Source organism: Delphinus delphis, chromosome 1 (genome assembly GCF_949987515.2).
Source record: "Delphinus delphis chromosome 1, mDelDel1.2, whole genome shotgun sequence".
Classification (NCBI taxonomy): Eukaryota; Metazoa; Chordata; class Mammalia; order Artiodactyla; family Delphinidae; genus Delphinus; species Delphinus delphis.
The window spans coordinates 31,597,928-31,617,577 of record NC_082683.1 but is presented as its reverse complement, the minus strand read 5'-3'; the positions used below and the strand labels follow the sequence as shown (position 1 = coordinate 31,617,577).

The window sequence follows — 19,650 nt, the reverse complement described above, 5'->3', positions numbered from 1 at the left end:
TATGAGAAGAAATCTATTAATGAGCTCCATAATTTATCCATCAAGATATCTGGATCTGAATAATGCACCGAAGTACCTAAAAGAGTCATGTTACACATAAGGTAATGGTTCAGAAGTAAAGCAGGAAATACAAAATATTTGTTACTGCAAGCAATTTTAATACAAAAGTGTGTCTTGTTTTTAAACAGTTCATTGGTAGAGCTTCAGTTTCTGCCTCAATTAAAATCAATTGAGATAATCACACAGCAACGTGGTCGGAGCTGAAGAGGAACAGCAGCTAAAAACCAGGAGCCCCAGACAGCCCCTCTTCATGATCACTTGGTCAGCTAACTTTATTACGCACAAAAGAAAAGACGGAAGAAGCAAACGGGACTTCTTAACAAGTGTGCTGGTGAACTCCTTTAAAGGACGAGCGAGTGTTTTATGTCCACGCTTTCAGAATAGGCTTGTGGAATTCATTCCTCAGTTTGTGGGAAGTTGATCGACCATTTTAAATAAATAGCAAAAAATGCAGATAAACAAATCTGTAATTCATGATGCCACCAAGGAGTCTCCCCTTGCCGACGGCCTGGGTCCCGGTGAGCACAGGAGTTATTGGTGGCTGGGCTGGATAGGAAGTTATAAACCAGGACTCTTAAAAACCCCAATGTTCTCACGTTTTCTGAACAGTTATATTTACCCCTGAATTCTAGCAGCTATTTGTCCTTTAAACACCTAGTACTGAAACAGTATTCAAAGACAGTATTGCAATGAACTCCTTTTGCTGTATCATGTGCAAACATTACCTAGATGAGGTTCCCTCTCTTCAGCTAAAATTACACAATATTAAAAACAATGGAAAAAGCAGTCAGAAGTGCCCTCCCCTCAGTTCTTGCTAATTGAGGTGTCCATGATTTACAAAAAAAGAGTTCCTTAAACACTGAAGGATTCTTGTTTTTTTTTTTAATATAATTTATCTTGCTGAGACAGCAAGTCAAGTTTATAAAGAAGATGCATTTAGGAATAATCCTAAAAGATAAAGCAGGTTTACAACCCTGCACCGCACAGAAACCCTACTTAGAGGCTTTTTAAAATTTTAATACACATTTGCATCTTGATCTTTTCGCTTATTTTTCTCAAATATTTCATTTCTGGGCCCCATCCATTACAGGGTTACCAGGAGGCAAATTTTATCTACATAAATATTCACATGAAAATAGTAACTTACAAAAAGAAAAAAAATAAGGCAGCTTCATAACACAATTATTCTTTTACACTTTTAACAATATAACTTCTCCCATTCAGAATAAATATACACCCAATGTGTGGGGCAGGATTCAAAGTGGACAGAGGCTTGGGGGTGCTTGTGTAGTGTTACCGCTTGGGACCCGGAGTCCTGGGGGAGGCAGTGGTGGTCTTCTTAGACATGGTGGGGATTTTGGAAGGCTTGTTTAGCCCTCTCCTCGAGCTGCCCTGGCCCCCTGCGGCACTGCTCTCTGAAGTGTCTGAACAAGCAGACTGCGTCTCTAGAAGGTCAAAGTCAGAGGCATCGCTTCCACGCCGGCTGCTGGCCCGACTCCCGGCCCGACTCCCGGCCCGACTCCCAGGGCGACTGGCTGATTTTTTAGGGTCTGGAATTTAAGAATAAAGCCACAGACTTTAATAGAGACAGCATTGGAGGGGGCAGGGGGAAACAAGTTACCAGAGGCCGGGGTTCTTTTTTTTTATTTTTTTAAATTTTTTATTAGCGTATAGCTGATTTACAATGTTGTGTTAACTTCTGCTGTACAGCATCTCCTATTACTTATTAATTTTTTTAACATCTTTATTGGAGTATAATTGCTTTACAATGTTGTGTTAGTTTCGGCTGTATAACAAAGTGAATCAGCTATACGTGTACATATATCCCCATATCCCCTCCCTCTTGCATCTCCCTCCCACCCTCCCTAACCCACCCCTCTAGGTGGTCACAAGAGGCCAGGGTTCTGATCCTAATACCACCTGATATGCTGTGTGACCTTGGGCAAACCACAGCCTTTCTGAACCCCGTTCCTCTCACCTACACAGAAGTTGCTGAAACCCTTTCTGGCTTTGTGCTTCTACTTGAGAAGCATCCTGAGAATTAGAAACCAGCTTCTATCAGCAGCACTGTTAGCTCACACGCCCGATGGTAGAGTCGAGCAGGGCTGTCCCATGGCCTCGGCACAGAGGAGAGCGCCTGGTAGTTGCATGGGCAGACTGAGAATGGGGGCGAAGGGATGGCAAACAGAGAGCAGGAAATGGCTCCCAAAAGGAACATCAACAGGTGAGCAGATGTAATCCTTCCCTGACTTCCTCAGCTCCCCGGCAGCGATAATAAATATGGGGTGTCGGAAAAATTACTAGCAACCTGCCAGGTCCCATACTGGACGGGCTTCTGAGGAAGGCCCGGCTGCAGGAGGCCCTTTTCTCCTTCTACTTTCAAATACTATCATTTCTGATCGAGAACAGGTGGTCTGGCTTTGGCTGTGAGAGCATCTGCTCTCAGAAGGCAAGGTTCGAGCTACTTGTACTGACAGGAGAAGAAGTCAAGGTCGGCAGGATATCTGCAGGGCTGTCTTTCAGCATCACACCTCAGTGCTACTCTCATTATTTGCTCCTTGGGGAGCAGTGAAGCATTGCTGAGAGGCTGCTGTTTCCAAATTCCTAGCCTGGCCACTCCCCTCACCCTCATCCTGATGCAGAAGTGCTGGGGCAGGTACTTACCTGCCCGATTAGTTTTGGCACCTGTGGAGGCTGGGGAAGAACTATTGCTAGTATCGCCAGCAAGCGATGTTCGACTCGAATGAAAAGTTGGTGTTGGTCGTTTCAACTTGCTGCCTGTTGATGGAATAATCTTAAAAAAATAAAAATAAAAAGGTCATATTTACTTGGTGTAATCTTTGGTAGAAATTCCACTTTAAAAGGTCTACTTAAGCCCTCCTTATGACTAATCAATTGAAAAGCCAATTAAAAGTCCAGGAAAACAAAGATTTATTTTGAAAGTGTCCTAGGTCATGTATTTTGAAGATTCCCAAAATAAAGGTTTCATGTCCCAATTAAAAGTTTTAAAATGTCTTCCAATACCTTTTACCTTACCGACAAATTTCTACTAAAAAAAAAAAAAAGATCCTCAAATGGTAAGATTATAGTAGTTATAACAAACAGAAACATGGTAAATGAGTAAAGGAAAAAAATCCAAATACTCCCAAGTATCAAAGTTTTGGGGTTAGAAATGTGACATATGAGTTCTAACCCCAAATATTTAACATGGAGATCCAAATATTACTCCAATCCCTACTAGATAGATGCAGTAACTTCAGTCAAGTAAAGATCTATTTTCGCACTGGCAGAATGCAGATTAAATTACTTGACTTGATCAAATAAGTGATTAGGAGAAGCACACATGAGTGGGGCTGTGATATCAGGAACAAGGCTCTGAACAAGGGGCCAGAAGAACTGAGCTTGGGTCTGGGCTCTTGGCTTATCTAAACTGGCATCTGTGCCTTCACTTCTCCCAGTGGAAACCAGAGAAGGGTCCTGCCTCTGAGACCTCATTCCTACCACATTCCCTCTCGTTCAGTCCACCGTTGCAACTGGCCTCCTGGCTGTTCCTCCTGTAACAGCCCAGGAAAATTCCCTGTTTGTTGCCTGACTCTCTTGTATTAAAGCAGAAACTCCACAAAAGCAGGGACTTTGTTTTGTTCCCTGTCACACCCTTGGCACCTAATACCACGTCTGGCACAGACGAGGGGCTCAATAAAAACTTGTTGAGTGAATAAGTCATGTGTGGAAGCACTTCCTAAACTGGAGAAGAGCTGGATAGATGTACATAATCATTACTGCTGCTGATAGGAGCTCTATTTCCCATTTGAGTGTATTTTTTTTTAAAGATTTAATTTGGAGAAAGAATATTTTAAATCTGTTTTAAGTATCACTCATGCCACAGCATGCTATTCCAATTTTTCTTTGAAATCAATCGTGTAAATTGTTTTCCAGGACTTTTAAGATGTTTATACAAAGAGAAGAGTAAAGCAACCCATTGCATGGTGTTTCTTATATCTTCAATTTATAAAGAAAGAGCAAAAGCGACAGAGAGGGATTAACATTCCAGCACAAACCCTCCTGGCCCACACAGGAGGAAGAGCACCAGTTTCAGAAGCTACTGCTGCTGGGAAGACGTGGCGCCAGAGATGCCGGGCTGGGCGTCCGCGTCAGGACACAGCCTGCAGAACACCAGTGGGTAAGGAAAGATGAAACCTCGAAATGAAATGAAACCAAAGGTAAAACCTTAAGATGAAACAAAAATGCTGATCCATCAGAATCCCATGAGAATTGGCACTTCATAATTAAAACATTAAAAATTTTAGAACTTTTGAGACTTTCATGAAACTGGAGCCATTTAAGGAGAAGAAAAGCAGGATAAGCAGGTTGAGTTGTGGGGTTTTAGTGTCAGTGGGTCCCCAGATCATGTTCTAAGCCAGATGTATTTCTGAATTGGAGTTTTAGCTTGGAGTGGGATGAATCCCAAAGCAGCAAGTCCATTCCTGGGCATTGGCTTCTTGTACCTCCTGCGTTTATTGGCTGAAGCTTTACATGACTAAAGGCAACGCTACCTTTTGCGGCACAAGAACCCAATGTTTCCCAGCAGGAGCTAGAATGCAAATTGTAGTGCTATCACACAAGCCTGTAGTCCACATTTTATTTCTGAAACACTGCTCTTCCAACAGTACTTGGGCATTTTAATGACTGTACTTGAACATGCTTCATTGCTGGCATATGTATTCAAATCAAGGCTACAGAAACCCAAGTGCCTAGGCCAAGGAATTCGAAGCTAAAACCTGAGCCTCAGAGCAGTGTTCACTGATACTGTGTGTGGCTGAAGGAGACGGCACCCACACCCGGACCACTGTGGCGATACCACCATCCCGGGGATGTGGCTCGGGCGGGGGGCGGGGGCACCAGCCACTCTTCTGTCCTAAGCAAAGATAGAACACTGTTGAACATGCACCGTCGTTGAATTTCAAGTGTTCGTAACTCGTCTGTGTCAGATATGACGTTTGGAGGCTCCAAGAGGCCTGATTATAAACAACATCAATCAACAAATCACCACAAATGACCATTGTTTCTCACCCTGAGCAAATATCATTCTAAAGACTGTTAGGAAGTTGTTAAACAATCCAGTCTTAGGCATCTCTTATTTATCTCCAATTTTGGTGAATCCGAGTTAGAAACCCCTGAAAAACACTGGACGAGATGAATCAGCTGTGAGAGCAAGCACCACAGAGATGGAAAAGAGCACGACTCGTGTCAGGAAGAAGAGCTGGTCAAGTCCTCGGCATGAGCGAGGGCCTGGTCTTGACTGTGTCCTTAGCAAAGCCATACTCTACCTCGGGGCTGGGCAGCTGGAGGTCAGGATAGTGGCTGTCCCTGACAGGGGTGCCAGCTTTACTGTTTACCAACCAGGGTTTGTCATAACAGCGAGAGAACTGAAGTGGAGTCTGTGAAACGGAAATCCAAAGGGAAGGACGGGAATAATTGAAAATGGAACAGAAAGGGAGCAAATTGGGAACATAAAAAAATAAATAAATAGAAGACACTAAATTTTAAAGAAATAGAAGACAAAATAAAATGCACATCAGTCCAACGGGATGAAAGGGACCAGGCAGAAAGGCAACAGCATTCTTCATCCATCACCCGTCGTAACAACAAACTTCTCTGTTAGCTCCAGCAGCACAGATAGTGCCTGGATTTTCAAGATTAGTAACTAGATGGGCTCAAACTCAAAATGGGAATATGTGGAAAGAAGCGCTTTGGACTTAACAACCCGAGTTCCTATTTAATAATGTCCTCTTCAGTCATGTTAAAGGTCCGGATCTGTGTACCACTAGGGCCTGGCCAGCCTGGTCTGCATGTCTTCAAGTGCCTCTCCTCACTGGGGTCTTTCGGGGGCTACACTGAACAATGGACATCCGCAAAGCTGGGAGCGGGGAAGGAGGTCACACTGCAGGTTGTACGTACCTTGGTGCCACTGGCTGGGGTGGCTGGAGAAGACGGCATGGACGTACAGCTGTGGTTACTCTGACTAGCACTTGAGCTGGAGCGGGTAGGGGAGGCTGCCCGGGAAGATGGTTTGGACCTTCGGCCCCGTGATCGGAAAGGGGTCATTCCCTGGGATGCCCCCTCAGGTAGGATGAATTTCTCTCTAAGTTCGATGTTAGTTCTACCTCGTGCTAAAAAGGGAATAAACACACACATACAATAACAGTTAACCTTGAAAAAAAAATATCTTTGATGGTCATACAGATGCTTGACCCCATGATAACAGTTATATAATTTATAGGTTTAGTACCATCTGTGGATTCTTTTAGAATAGGGATAAATTCATGATTTATCAGCCTTGTCATGATTCTTACCCACAGCAGACACACTAACTAATAAGCCCCTTGGTTTGCTGTAATAAAGAAGTCTGTGTACAAAGCACCATCCCATGCTGTGGTCACGATCTGGCCTTGCCACTGTCCCCTGGGGTCAAGAGAAAGCAGATGAAGCAGTTCACAAACCTCTGAGGTTAAATCAAAACCCCTCTTTTCTCTCTCATAGTACATGTGTACTTTTTGCTCAACTGTTGCAGGATACACGGTAATGAAATAGTAGAGAAAAACAGATCATTGAAATTGACATCACCTAGGCTCTTCTATTTGAATTCAGTCGATAATATTATTAAAGAAAGGGGTCCAGGAACTCAGGACAGTAAAAAGATCTGGACTGAATCATTAAGAAGTAAACATGTGGGAGGAGAGAGATCAAGACCATGCACAAAACTTGCCAGTGAGAAACCGTTAAGTCAAAAGCTGAAAGCAATGAGAAGCTGAAGGCACACCTGCAGTGGGAGAGGGACATCCAGCTGGAGAGTCTGGCAACACCACTGAAGGCCAACAGTGCTGTCCTGGGGCTTCCTGGAGCCATCAGACCAGAACCCAAAATCTGGATTCGGTCAGAAGATACCAAGTACAGCCAACACAAACATTAAATGTGAAAGACGTTATGAATTTAGAAGAAATAATTCCTCTGGAATGTGTTCTTAGATTATTCCTCACTGAAAGGTGCTATTCTGCAATCACCTTGTCTGCTCATTCATCCCCAAGCCGCTCACTTTTTAGGATGTACTAGATAGATCTAAACAAACAGGACTGCTGGTAAAGCCTGGGAAAAGGGAACCATTAGAAACAAAGTATTTGTCTTTCTTTCCTCTATTAGATTTTTTACTTTGGCCAGAAACTACAAGTTTAGAAAATTTCAGGTAATTGTGCCTACCCTCTCCTGCCCAACTCCACATGTCCTCAAGAAATTTGAGGAATCTTGGTAGAATTGGATTTTAAATCAGGTTGCATGAGTGTCCAAGCAGAGAGGTTCCAAATTCCTAAATCAAATCAAAATTCTTTTCAATATACTCAGTTGACGTAACATATCAAAGTATGAAGTTAAAAGGACTAACTTGCATTATCAAAACCCCTGAATTACAGTCCAGGCTCTGCCCCCAACTGGGATCCTTCCCACTCTGGGCCTCCGTTTCCTCAGGCTCACTAGAGGTGATCAGTCAGGCTCACTGATGTCCAAGAGTCCTTCTTGTCTGGACAGTCTAGGATTTTTGGTCCCTGGAATGCTAAGCTGTCTCCTCCCTTCTTAGGCTCCAACAGAACATGCTCTTCAAGGTTCATTCCTTGGCCCTCTGTTCCCTACTCTAACCAACCAGGTTACTCATCCATTTTCCAAACTCCAGCACTTTCCTCAGTGTCCAGTTCTCAAAGGGAATTTCCTTCAGCGCTAACCTAGGTACTTCAGTAAGATTCCACATCGCTAAACACTTATTTATCTTATGTTTGCTAAAGGGCCAAGCACAAGGGTGGACACACAACAAGCACTGAGTTAACAGGGACAAATGGAAATCATTACTCAGCTGAGGACTTGGACCCCAGAAGAACTGTTTATGGCCCTAAGCCATAAAGAACTTCAGACATGTGGTTTAAACCTAGTAGAGATTTAACAGTTCACTGAGCCCACCCTCCCAGAAAACAACACAGTGACACAAGAGGAAGACTCTGAAATGGCATTGCAGATGAGGGCAATGACATCTTAAGTGTAACGATAATAACATGTTCTCCATGCACTGTACAGTTTACAGAGTGTGATCACGTGTAATACTGCACTTGACTGTTATCAGCGACCAGTCAGCATCCCCATGTCACAAAGGAACTGAAGCATTCAGAGGCTGAGGTCAAGGAACGCTGTGGCAGAACTGGGACCAGAACCAAGGTCTTCCACCTGAGCTGCCTTCTGCCCGGCCCAGCTCCTTGCATTCATCTACGCTAGCTCATCCCACTCCGCCTTCCTTCCCCACCACACTACTGTAACCACTGGCAAAGGTTACGGACAACTTCTGCCTCAGGGGGATGCTTTTAGACTGTAGAAAGGTTGAGATCTACAGAAAAGTACAAAGAATAAAAATTGCTTAATCTTAGGGGACAGCACTATTAAAACGTTGGTGTCTTTATTCCTTTGCACAACGGTGTGTGTATATGTGTGTGTGTGTATATATATATATATAAAAGATACAAAAATATCAGAAACATTCCTCCATGCCTGAGGAATAACTTGCATAACTTCAGCTAGCTGCAAAGTATTGTTTCATCATATCGACATAATTTATTTCACCAACCTTGTATTTTGTTCACAATTTTTAAAACACTGTACACAACGCTGTGACAAACTACTTGTAAAAAGTTTTTGTGCCCACCCATGATGACTTCCTTAGGATAAATTTCTACAAGTGGATCTGCTGGGGAGAAAGGATGCACACTTAAGGTTTTTGATACTTGTCGACTGACCTACAAAATTTTATACCAATGTACACTCTCAAAAATAATGTATGAATATATTCAATTTACTTCACTCCGGCCAATGCTCTCTGTATTAAAAGAGAGTGTGTGTACACATATGTGTCAGGTAAAAACCCTGATAATTTGACAGGTAAAAACACCTCTCTGCTGTTGTCATTTGCACTCGGGGGAGTTACTATTTTGCTCTTGAAACACTCTCCTCCCTCGGCTTCCAGGGCCCCCGCTCTCCTGCCTCTCCCCCTTCTCCCAACTACTCCATCCCACCCACTTCTTAAACGCCGATGTTCCCCTGGTTCCATCCACAGTCCTGTTCTCCCTCTTAGACTTTTGACCTGGTGATGAGTTCATGCATCTGAGACTTCAGCACCATCATACGGTCCTGCCTAACTCTCAAATACATCCCCAGCATAGACCTCTCCTGGATGCCAGAGCCTTACACCCAACTGATTAGACACGACTGAAGCCTGAAACCTGGTTGTTGACGTAGGTCCCTCCCTCCTGATGGCAGTTCAGTCTACTATTGATTCCACCTTCTAATGCCTCTTGAATCCCTAAGCCCTTCCTGTACCCCTTACAATTACATGGTTCATGGAGTATCTCCTCCACCCTGGACCACTGTAACAGGCTTCCAAATGGTCTCCTTGTTTCTCATCTTAAAGTCATCCCTCCCTCACTCCTCATTCCCCACACTGAATTTCTAAATAAAAACCTGATCTCTCTAAACAGCTCCAAATCTTTCCATGGTCTTTCACTGCTTACATCAGAATTTCCCAAACTGAGGTTTCTGAGGGGTTTCCTATGAAGAGGAGTTTCGTAAACACTGGATTCTACATTTCTCTCCCTAATGCAATCAATCAGCGTTTTATAAGCTCTGACAAGTCCTGCAGCAAAGAAACCTGTTTAGTTTTAACTCAGTGTTTTCCAAACGCATTTGACCATGATTTTTTGGTTTTTTGAATATCACATTTTGGGGTCCAGACCCCAAAGACAGCCATTTCAAGTTCAGTTTTTCAACCACCAGAGAGACCACCATTTTCTAAGAGACTGACTACCGATGTTGGCTGGAACAGGCTTGTTAGTTAAAATTCAGTTCTGTTGTTTAACGGGTAGAGTTCCGGTGTAACAAGATGAAGCGTTTTGTGGGTGGGTGACTGTGATGGTAGCACAACAGTGTCAATGTACGTAATGCTACTGACCTGTGCACTTCAACATGGTCAGGATGGTGAGTTTTTATGTTATGTGTATTTTACCATAATAATAAAAAAAATCACTTCTAAGCCAAATTACTAGATTTTCAGTAAAATTTGGGGAATTAATCTGCCTAATGCTCAGAAACATTCCCGGAACCCTCGGGTAAATGTGCGCCGATTCACTAGGCAGGGACGTTGTTTTACCTCCATCCAAACATCATGAGTTCCTTTGCCGTGGCTCAGTTCAGAAAGTGGAATCTCCAATTCTGGCAGTACCAGGAACCTACCTAGTTGAATACTTTTACCTTTTACACTTGGCTAAAGCAATGTGCAGTCTGAGACAACTTTCATCTTCTTAAACAACTGTGTAAAGGCAGATAACACGATTGTGCAACACTGGCATTATAACCCCGTCGTACATTTGGTACTGTCCTCAGAATAACATTCTCTATGGTGCACAGAGCCAAGGAAATGCAACCCAAATGAATAAAAAAAAATCCACCCCAAGTGGTGCTTCTGTAAGCCACAGTAATCCTCACAGAACCCTAGGTAGCTTCAAGGAACTTTTCTCTTTGTGATGTTCATGCCCTTCTAAGTCATGTATTACATCCACCTGGGCCTTTAAGTGTTCCCCTCGTAGCACAATTTTTTATTTGCTTAGATGTAGCTCATCCTGTCCCTCACTAGTATTATGAGGGATTATGATATCTAAGGAGTATGATATCTAAGACTGCTGGGAGTTCTTGACCCTGTAGTCAATGGAATTGGGATGAGGGCATTCCTGGAAAGGCACAGGGGAAAGCCTTACCTTGTTTGCTCCAAGGGATGCCGAAAAAGGCTACTATGTTCCATAGAAAATAGCTCCTAGATGGCCCTCCCAAATCTCCTTGGGGTTCCAATGTCTAGCTAACAAGATAAGGAAAAAGCAAGCAGTGTTCTCCTTGGCCAGCAGCACAATGTTATCGTAAAGAGAGCAAGTACAGCAGGCAGCAAACAGGCAGTCAAAGATTCCAAAATGTCACATGCAGTATCTCTTTTGTTTAGTTCAATCACACACAGCATGAAAAATAAAACCTTATTAATAGGAATAATGTTGTTTTACTGAGTTAAGGTTAAAAAGAGAGATATATATATATAGCTCCTCATTTAAAACAATCAGAGGGTACTTTTATATCAAAGAAATTGGTTTGCAATATAATTAAGTTCTAAAACTAATTTAAACCTGCTCTAGTTTTTATCAGAATAGGTGTTTTTAAGACTAACTACTTTATAAAAAGGAAATCCTAATGAAAATTATTACTCTATTATTACTCTGGTTTATTGGAGTAAATGCAGAATGAGTTGAGAGGAACTAATTCATAAGCGTATCTGAATTCATGTGAGAACCTTTAGCTTCAAATGCTTCAGATTCTGACTATAAATCACTTCCAAAGAAGTGACATAACAGTATTGTAAACATTTCTGCTCAGCTTATAAGTAAGCCTTACTAACTTAATTACGTAGTTGGAACCAGTAAAACACATGTAAAAAAGGGTGGTGGGGCTTCCCCGGTGGCGCAGTGGTTGGGAATCTGCCTGCCAATGCAGGGGACACGGGTTCGAGCCCTGGTCTGGGAGGATCCCACATGCCGCGGAGCAACTAGCCCCGTGAGCCACAATTACTGAGCCTGCGCGTCTGGAGCCTGTGCTCCGCAACGGGAGAGGCCGCGATAGTGAGAGGCCCGCGCACCGCGATGAGGAGTGGCCCCCACTTGCCGCAACTAGAGAAAGCCCTCGCACGGAAACGAAGAGCCAACACAGCCATAAATAAATAAATAAAATTTAAAAAAAAAAAAAAAAGGGTGGTGGTGGGTATGTTAGCATCTGAGACACAGCATGGAGGTCAGGAGCCAGACGGTGTTGGATGTGAATCCTGTCTCCGCCATTAGCTGCCTCTCCTCGGGCAAGTTATGTACCTTTCCTATGCTTCAATTTCCTATTCTATAAAACGGAGATAATAATAGCAGCTACACCTCCTAGAGGTGTAAATGTGTTATTATTATTTGTAAGGTCTTATAATAAACAGTGTGTGGTATATAAAGCTATAAGTATTTGTTAAATAAACAGAAACTCAGAACAAATTCCACGGGTACTGTCTCAACAGGCATATTTTGTTTTGTCAACTTATAATAGTTAGAAAAGCTATGGTTTGGCTATTTCAAAGCATTCATAAAGGCAGCAGATACCACAGAGCCAAGAGATGCTACAGTTTAAAAAGCAAAGCCATTCTCAACGGGCTGGGATGTGGGTAAGAGGGACAAAGCTTAAAAGCCAACCTATGGGAGACTGACTGGAAATCGAAGAGCTGGAATCAGAGCGCTTTATTTTACTCCCAGGATGGTGAACTAGAATAAAAAATATATAAACACAAAGAAACAGAGCAGGAAACGCAGAAACTGGTCAAGAAAGACAAACTGGCAGACAGTGGGGGAGCCTCCTGTGTACCCACATGCAGCTTGGCTAACAGGAGAAAGGAAAGGAGCAGTTGAATGGGATGTAGCAACTGGAATCTGATCATCCCCCGCTTGCTGCGGCCCTCACACGCCTCTAGCTGCAGATGCCATCACTCACATTGAGTTGACTGTTATCTTTGGCCTTTGGGCTAAAAGAGTAGACCATTCTCTTTGGCCTTTGGGCTTTTTCAGGTTGAAGCAGACTGAGACCCCATGGACTTACTTAGGTGACCATATGCCTCACAATGCAGTGCCCAGGCTCACTGCTAGGTGTTCTCTATTCCCCTCCCTGGTTAAGGGAGCTCCCAGCCCTCCCCTGCCTAGGAGGGGCCCGATACCCTCTCTGAGTTTCAGACACGGGAATTACAGGCAAAGTCATCTGCAGCACTAACAGGGAACCGACAGGGCTTCTTTCTAGGCTGGGGTTAATTTAACCCCTCACACAGAAACATTTGATGACATCAATAAATTCCCAATTCTCGTTAGTGTGTCCCTGGAAACCCGTCTCCCCTGACAGCATCAAACCCTCCTGCTCTCTCTCCCTGGTCTGCCCTGCACCCGAGTCCCAATCTGTGCTAGTGGGATGACACCTGGCAGCTTAACAACAGAATCAACAAACAGACCCCACCACCAACACCCTGTGGAATCATGAAAGATCAGCGGCGAGGGCGTAGCTAACAAATAACACGAGCTCAGAACGGCTTCTTACCTCGGCAGGGGTCATTTTTCACTAGGAATTCATCCAGGGCCATCCATCCTCCCCCAACGCGGACCATCACTGTGCTGCGCAGGATGCGGACCAGCCGCAGCTGCTGGGAGTCCCCAAACTGCAGGGCCAAGGGGAAACGGTGAGCGAAGGCGCCCGAGAGCAGGGCTAGACTTTCTTCCCTAAGCAGACTGTATTCAGATAGAATGACAATTTCACAGTTTGGGGGCAATTTTACTTCTCACTATTTTGCATTTTTCCCAAAAAACTTAAAATATGGAAAAGCTAAAGGTCATTATTTTGACGTACTTTCTGTTCGGATAAAGTTAACTGTTGATGGTTGCGACCTTGCTCCAGAGGGGAGGAAGGAGGACAGACAAGGCATTAGCTCACTTTGATTCCTTTAAAGATTCTGCCCAAATTTAAATCCAATGATACAATTCTTTGTTAAGCTAGCTTGTTTCCATAAAAGAAAAGGTAGCTCTAAGGTGGATGTCAGCTTCTGAATACAGTGTGCTCAAAAGTTAAATGGAGAACAGCAAATCATATTTCAAATCTCAAGGAAAACCTTGCAAAGGATCACCATTATTACAAGCTTAGAAAGAAATTTGATTTTCCACATCATTTTCAGAAATAAACCCCTAAGTATTCTCTAATTGTGTTGTCACCAGCAGAAAATTTTCTTCAGCTGAACAAATGATTAGTGTTTATACTAAAATTTAGTTGAAGAAATTAAAATTTTTATCTACCATGCTGATTGTAAGTAGTTTTCAACAATCATTTTGGGATGTTAAAACAAGCATGATTTTCTGATATTTATTTTTCCTTTTTTTCTTGCCAAATATTCCTACTTCCCAGCCCTATCAACATCTGGAGTTTCCCACTGCATAAATTATCCTCTTCCCAAAATAAAAGTTAAGAGGTAACAAAAGAGAATCATGCTGAGATCTCAAAACAAAAATCAAACATATGGTTGGAGAAATGGAATTCCTAAAATTGTTTAATTTAAGGAGAATGTTGAGGGGGGTAATTTAATCACTTAATTAGGATTTTCAAAGTTGTAGAGGAGAATCATAACTTTGAAAGAAGGCACAAAAATTAAAAATGCCAGAAAGGATGTTTAAGGATGTTGGTTAAGGACCCGTAACCAACCCCCCTCAAAATTAATATTTCTGTGGTAATTCTCTGTATTACTTTGCACTGATTCAAGCTCACTGTTTATACAGGCAAGGTGATTGAAAAAAATATCATCCCCCACCCAAGCCCTTTTCTTTGAAAATAAAAATGGTCCTACATCTTTCATCTCATGCAGGTTTTAGGTTTTCATACAAAGTGACTGCAGCCACAGCATGGTGTAGTGTAAAGAGCACTGAAGTCGGGATCCAGAAACATGAGGGAATAAAGGTCCTGTCCCGGGAAGGAAGCTGCCCTCAGACACTGGCCCCATGCGTGGGAACGGGGAGGCCCCTTGGGAGGAACTGAGGATTCCACCAGACCCAAGGGCAGTGCCAGCCCGAGTCACTGTTTGGGGTCCTCTCTGGATAAGTGAGGGGAAGAAGGAAATAAGGGCCAATGTGTCCTCCAGAGGGAATCAGGAAGGAACCCCAAGCTGTACTTTATTCTTACATTACTGTGCCCTGTAATTTATTTGTCAACCTTTAGAATTAACTCCACTGATTTCATTCTTGTTTCCCCCTTAATTTCTTACTAAAGCTCTCTCTGAAAGATTCTAACTTGCTTTTACTGAGCTATAGGGAAAAGGAGGTTTGACCCAAGCCGGGGGCCAAAGTGTCTGGGGGAGGCCAGAGAGATGAATGTGGAAGGAGTTATAGCAGCTCTAAAAACAGGGACCTGCAGGAATCTGGCAGAGAGGGGTTGCCAGTGAGGCAAAAACCTCCTAACAGTCTTAGAGGCAACAACAGTAAGCTCTGCTTCCTTCTCTGCGTCACTGCTCTAACATTTGCTGTGTGACTGTTGGCACAGTGGTCCTTAAGGCCTCAGGTGCCTCGTGTATAAAGTGAAACTTCATAATTCTGTTCCAAACATTGGAACTAACCCTCCTCTGACCCTCTGCTGGTCAGTGGAGTAGAGGAGGACATCGGTGCCACTTCAAAGGGGCCCCTGGTACCCACATGCAGTCATTAGCAAACAGGTACAACCTTTAGGTACTACTTGGCACTCTTGGCACATAAGCAATGACTTATTTAAAGCCAGTTTGACTGTTCTTGTCTTTAGTTTCTTTCCATCCTTCGTTCTTCCCACTGGCCCAGAATGTTACTGTAGTTGGTGGTTAAAGCAGTGCCTGGAACTTTGAGTGAAGGCTTCAAATCAACTATTAGTGTTTCTGATTTCATATCACAAGACGAATTTTACCCATGCAACTTCCTTCCACTTTAAGACATAGGACCCCAGAGCCCTCAAAGAGATCTAAAAGGTTAGAGTTACCAAGTGGAGTCAAAAGCATTCAATCTTTGCAAGTCTAATTTGATCCCATTAGATTATGCTGGCTGGCCATAATCGGCAAACGTCAGGCTACAAGCCAAGTATGAGTTCCACACTCCTTCTCACATCCCTTATGATTATAAAATGTAACGTAAGCACAGGTAACTAAAATTTTAGTAAGGTATTTAAACACAGTATCTTAAATACCCTAAGACTTTTCTGACTTAGTGTGCATTATAAAATTTGTGTTAACGGTCAAAAGACTTGGGTGTAAATCAGAACTGTGCTGTCTGGTATTCTGACAAGACTGGGCTCTTTTTTAGAAGTGGGATGGATTGATACCATAGCTTTAACTTCCCCAGAACCATACTACTTTTAACTCAGCCCACCAAAATATCGTCGTCAGCCAATCTAATTTTAAATGGAAAATTATATATACTTATATCCTTTTGCTTCTGAGACAGCTTTACAATACTAGCCCTGCTATCAGTTTCTCCACTTGGTAAGACTACCAGACATGACCCAGGCATGCTTCAGATTACGTCCTCTCCCCACAGCAAAGAACAGGCAGCATTAGCCACACAGACCATTTCCACCAAAAATAACATTTGCAAGGCACACTGTACCTGATTGCCGAGGAAGAACTACAGACAGTAAGAGTTAAGGATGGAGGAAAAGGAAGAAAAAAAAAAAAAGAGAGAGAAAAGAACGTTTTGTCAAATTAACACTAAGGAATGAAAATCACGTAATCATATTACCAGTTCCATGCAGAACAACACATACTGACCATATTCTTTGTTAACTCATTTCTCTCACAGGTAATTAAAAAAAAAGAAATAAAACCATTATAAGATTGCTTGGAGCCTTATTAACTCAAAACCCTGGGCTGGATCCAAGGCAGAGTCACCCAACACTCCACCCCCTGGCTCAGAGCAGCACAGTGGGACTCTGCTGGACCTTGAAGACGGTTGTGACGTGCTAATGGAACCTCATTTTCCTGTTTCTAACTGGGTGCATGTAACTATGCTATCTGGCCATCTAAATCCTCTCTGACAATCCTAGATCTTCCTGAGGACTGTAGAGAACCCTGACAAACTGCTGGATACATTTTAGGGGTCCTGTCATAGATCCCTTCTGTGCCCCACCCTGGTCCCCAAAGAAGCTAAAACACAGCACAGTTCACTCAGTTATGGCCTCGCTCGGCACAGCTTTCCAGGGAAGACTACTGAGCAGGCTGAGCGTCCTGTGGGGCCTGGACAGAGCTTCTCCAGCCCTTTCTGAGCCTGCGAGCCACTTGGGCTCACAATGACCAGCTCTCTGGGGGCAATGGTCAGTCATTAGATAACTGTTTCCTTATCTTATGATAAAGGTGCCTCCATTTCCTCAAAGACCTGTTTGGCAGTGAAGAGAGGGCTCTGAAATGTCTCCTATGTTGGATCCCATACAAGCTACTGCTGGCTAGATACGGCACTATTTTCCAGATGCAACTATGTGGGGCACTAAAGCTCAGCTCACAGGACACCTGATAATTGGCACCTACAGAGGTGAGGGCCACAGACTGATCGCATTGCAAGTCTCCACTGGCTTTGGTACTCCAAGCATCGGTGACGGGAAGGTGGGATCAGCCATCTGCTGTGTGTCAGGCTGCTTTCACCTGTAAGGGCCACACAGCAGGAATGACCACCACAAAGGACTGGTTTTCTCTTTCTTACCCGGTATTTATTCTCTCCAATCTGCTCCACCTGAAACCTTTTTGCACATTTACACTGAGCCACTTGTCTTGTGACCTATTGGTTGTGAACAACAGAAAAAGAGAAAAGTGTGAAGGGTAAAGCAAGACTTCCTCTGCAGAGAAACAAAGATTTTTATATGTCATCAGAGAAGCTCTTCATTACATACTTTTTAGGCACCTCAGGCTTTTGACACATGTGTTTATCTTCTATTGTGAGTCTCACTAACTGGGATACTCAGACGCTGAGTATGAAAGAAATTCCCCAGTAATGATACAACAACACATTCTTCCATCCTGCTTCAAAATTTCCTCAAATGTGCTAATACGCACGCATCAATATTAACTGACTAATAAAGCAAACTATGAGCTGATTTAAATGTCAACCTAGGAGCCCAAATTCCCTGGAAGTCAGTCCTGGGGTGCTCCAAGCCACTCTCCAAGACCAGGCCCACTGCCTCTCCCATCCCAGGATGTGCTACCAATGAATTCACACTTTTTGGTGTGATACAATTTTCAGTGTGATACAGTTCTTAATTAGGCAGAAAGTTTGGTGGGTACACATCATCTTAAACGTTACTTTTATGTATCACCCCTTAAATGCTACACATGAAGACGCTCTCCTGCATCCCGAGGTAGGATCTCAGGACTGAGAGATGAGTCTGTTCTAAGCAACAGGGTGCCCTGGAGAGGTTCTCTGCAAGCTGCAGAGCACCACACAGAGGTGACTCACTTAGGTAACAATTCATTGAGACTGAGCTACAGCTCAAGAGTCGGACATCCACTGGGGCAACACCATCCAAAAGGGGATCCCCAAAAAGAACTCCAGATAATCACCTCCCAACAGACACGCTAAAGGGCTGATACGGCAATTACACCCAACCAAATTCAGGACAGTAGTAACCTATGGTCAAAAATGTACTCCAAATACAACTCTTTCCCGTACCTCATCTTCAATTTTATCTGCATCAGTTGTTGGTCGATAAGCATCCTTGTTGGGATGGAGAGCGGCCACGAATTCATAGTAATCAATGTAGCCATCCCCATCGCGGTCAAAAATGTCAGCAACAGCAGTCATCTCTAACTTGGTAGTAGGGAACTCTGGAGAAAATTAATCACATTTTGGAACGTTAACTAAGAGGGCTTACTTGGTTGGTTGGTGGTTATATAAATACTTCTTTAAAAAAAAATTTGTCTTGATTTTTTTCTGGAAAACAGTACACAGTCCTTTTAGAAAACTTAGAAAATATAAAATATTATAAAGATAAAAATCACCAAAAAAAAAATTACGCAGAGCATACTCAGGTTTTTGGCATTTTTGCTTATAGACTCATCTACCCCCCTCCCCAATGCAATTTAAAACCAGAGGCCTACCAACAAACTTCAGAATTTACTTATCCACTCCACTGTTGTTGGATATATAGATTATTTCAGGAGAGCGACAATTTGGAATTAATAGGATAAAGTTTTTCTACATTTAGATTACTGCCTTGGGTTCTTGACAACTGCTTTCCAGAGTGTGAATGTTTACAATAGCCAGAGTGACTTGTTAAAACGTAAACTGGACTATACTGTCTCTCAGATGGAAACCTCTGCTGGCTGCCCACTGTCTTTAGAATAAGATCTGATCCGTTCATGATGGCCAACAAAGCCCCGCATTAATGGCTGTTTCCTACCTTTCCAACTTCACATCTTACATCTCTAAGGTCATGACACTCCAGCCGTGTTAACCTTTCCATTCCTAGAACATGCCAACTTCATTCCCATCTCAGCACTTTAGATCTGCTGTGGCTCTGCCTCTATCTCTCCCCTGAAATCTTGACATGGCTGGAACCTTATCATCACCTAGGTCTCAGCTCCAATATTACCTCCAGACAGGCCTTCCTGGGCCACCCATGTGAAGTAACACAGCTGTGAGATGTGCTTTGTGATCTTGGCAAGTCACTTACAACTTTATGCCTTATTCCTTCTGCTGAAAATAAATGCGATCATACATTTTGTAAGCTGTTATGCAGATGCCAGAAACTGACATCATGAGGGACGTGATGTACGACATGATAAATATAATTAATTAGCACTGCTATATGTTACATATGAAAGTTGTTGAGAGTAAATCCAAAGGGTTATCATCGCAAGGAAAACACATTTTTTTCTATTTCTTTAATTTTGTACCTATGAGATGATGGATATTCACT

General features: G+C 43.0%; 1 protein-coding gene across 14 annotated transcripts in view; it reads right to left on the bottom strand.

Annotated features, from left to right (window-relative positions):
• Nucleotides 1-19,650, bottom strand: part of MACF1 (microtubule actin crosslinking factor 1) — a 341,652-nt gene continuing 322,002 nt past the window's right edge. For 8 of the 14 annotated variants that reach the window (XM_060019755.1, XM_060019760.1, XM_060019791.1 and 5 more), the window contains 8 exons: nt 18,402-18,556; nt 17,439-17,513; nt 16,353-16,370; nt 13,288-13,405; nt 6,019-6,230; nt 5,388-5,498; nt 2,725-2,854; nt 1-1,610 (listed from right to left, as the gene is read on the bottom strand). In XM_060019755.1, coding sequence (XP_059875738.1) covers nt 1,354-1,610; nt 2,725-2,854; nt 5,388-5,498; nt 6,019-6,230; nt 13,288-13,405; nt 16,353-16,370; nt 17,439-17,513; nt 18,402-18,556 — 1,076 coding nt within the window. In that variant the 3' untranslated portion in view covers nt 1-1,353. Of the gene's footprint in view, nt 1,611-2,724; nt 2,855-5,387; nt 5,499-6,018; nt 6,231-12,401; nt 12,471-13,287; nt 13,406-16,352; nt 16,371-17,438; nt 17,514-18,401; nt 18,557-19,650 lie in introns of all 14 variants that reach the window. The other 6 variants (XM_060019769.1, XM_069540975.1, XM_060019780.1 and 3 more) reach the window with 4 other exon arrangements.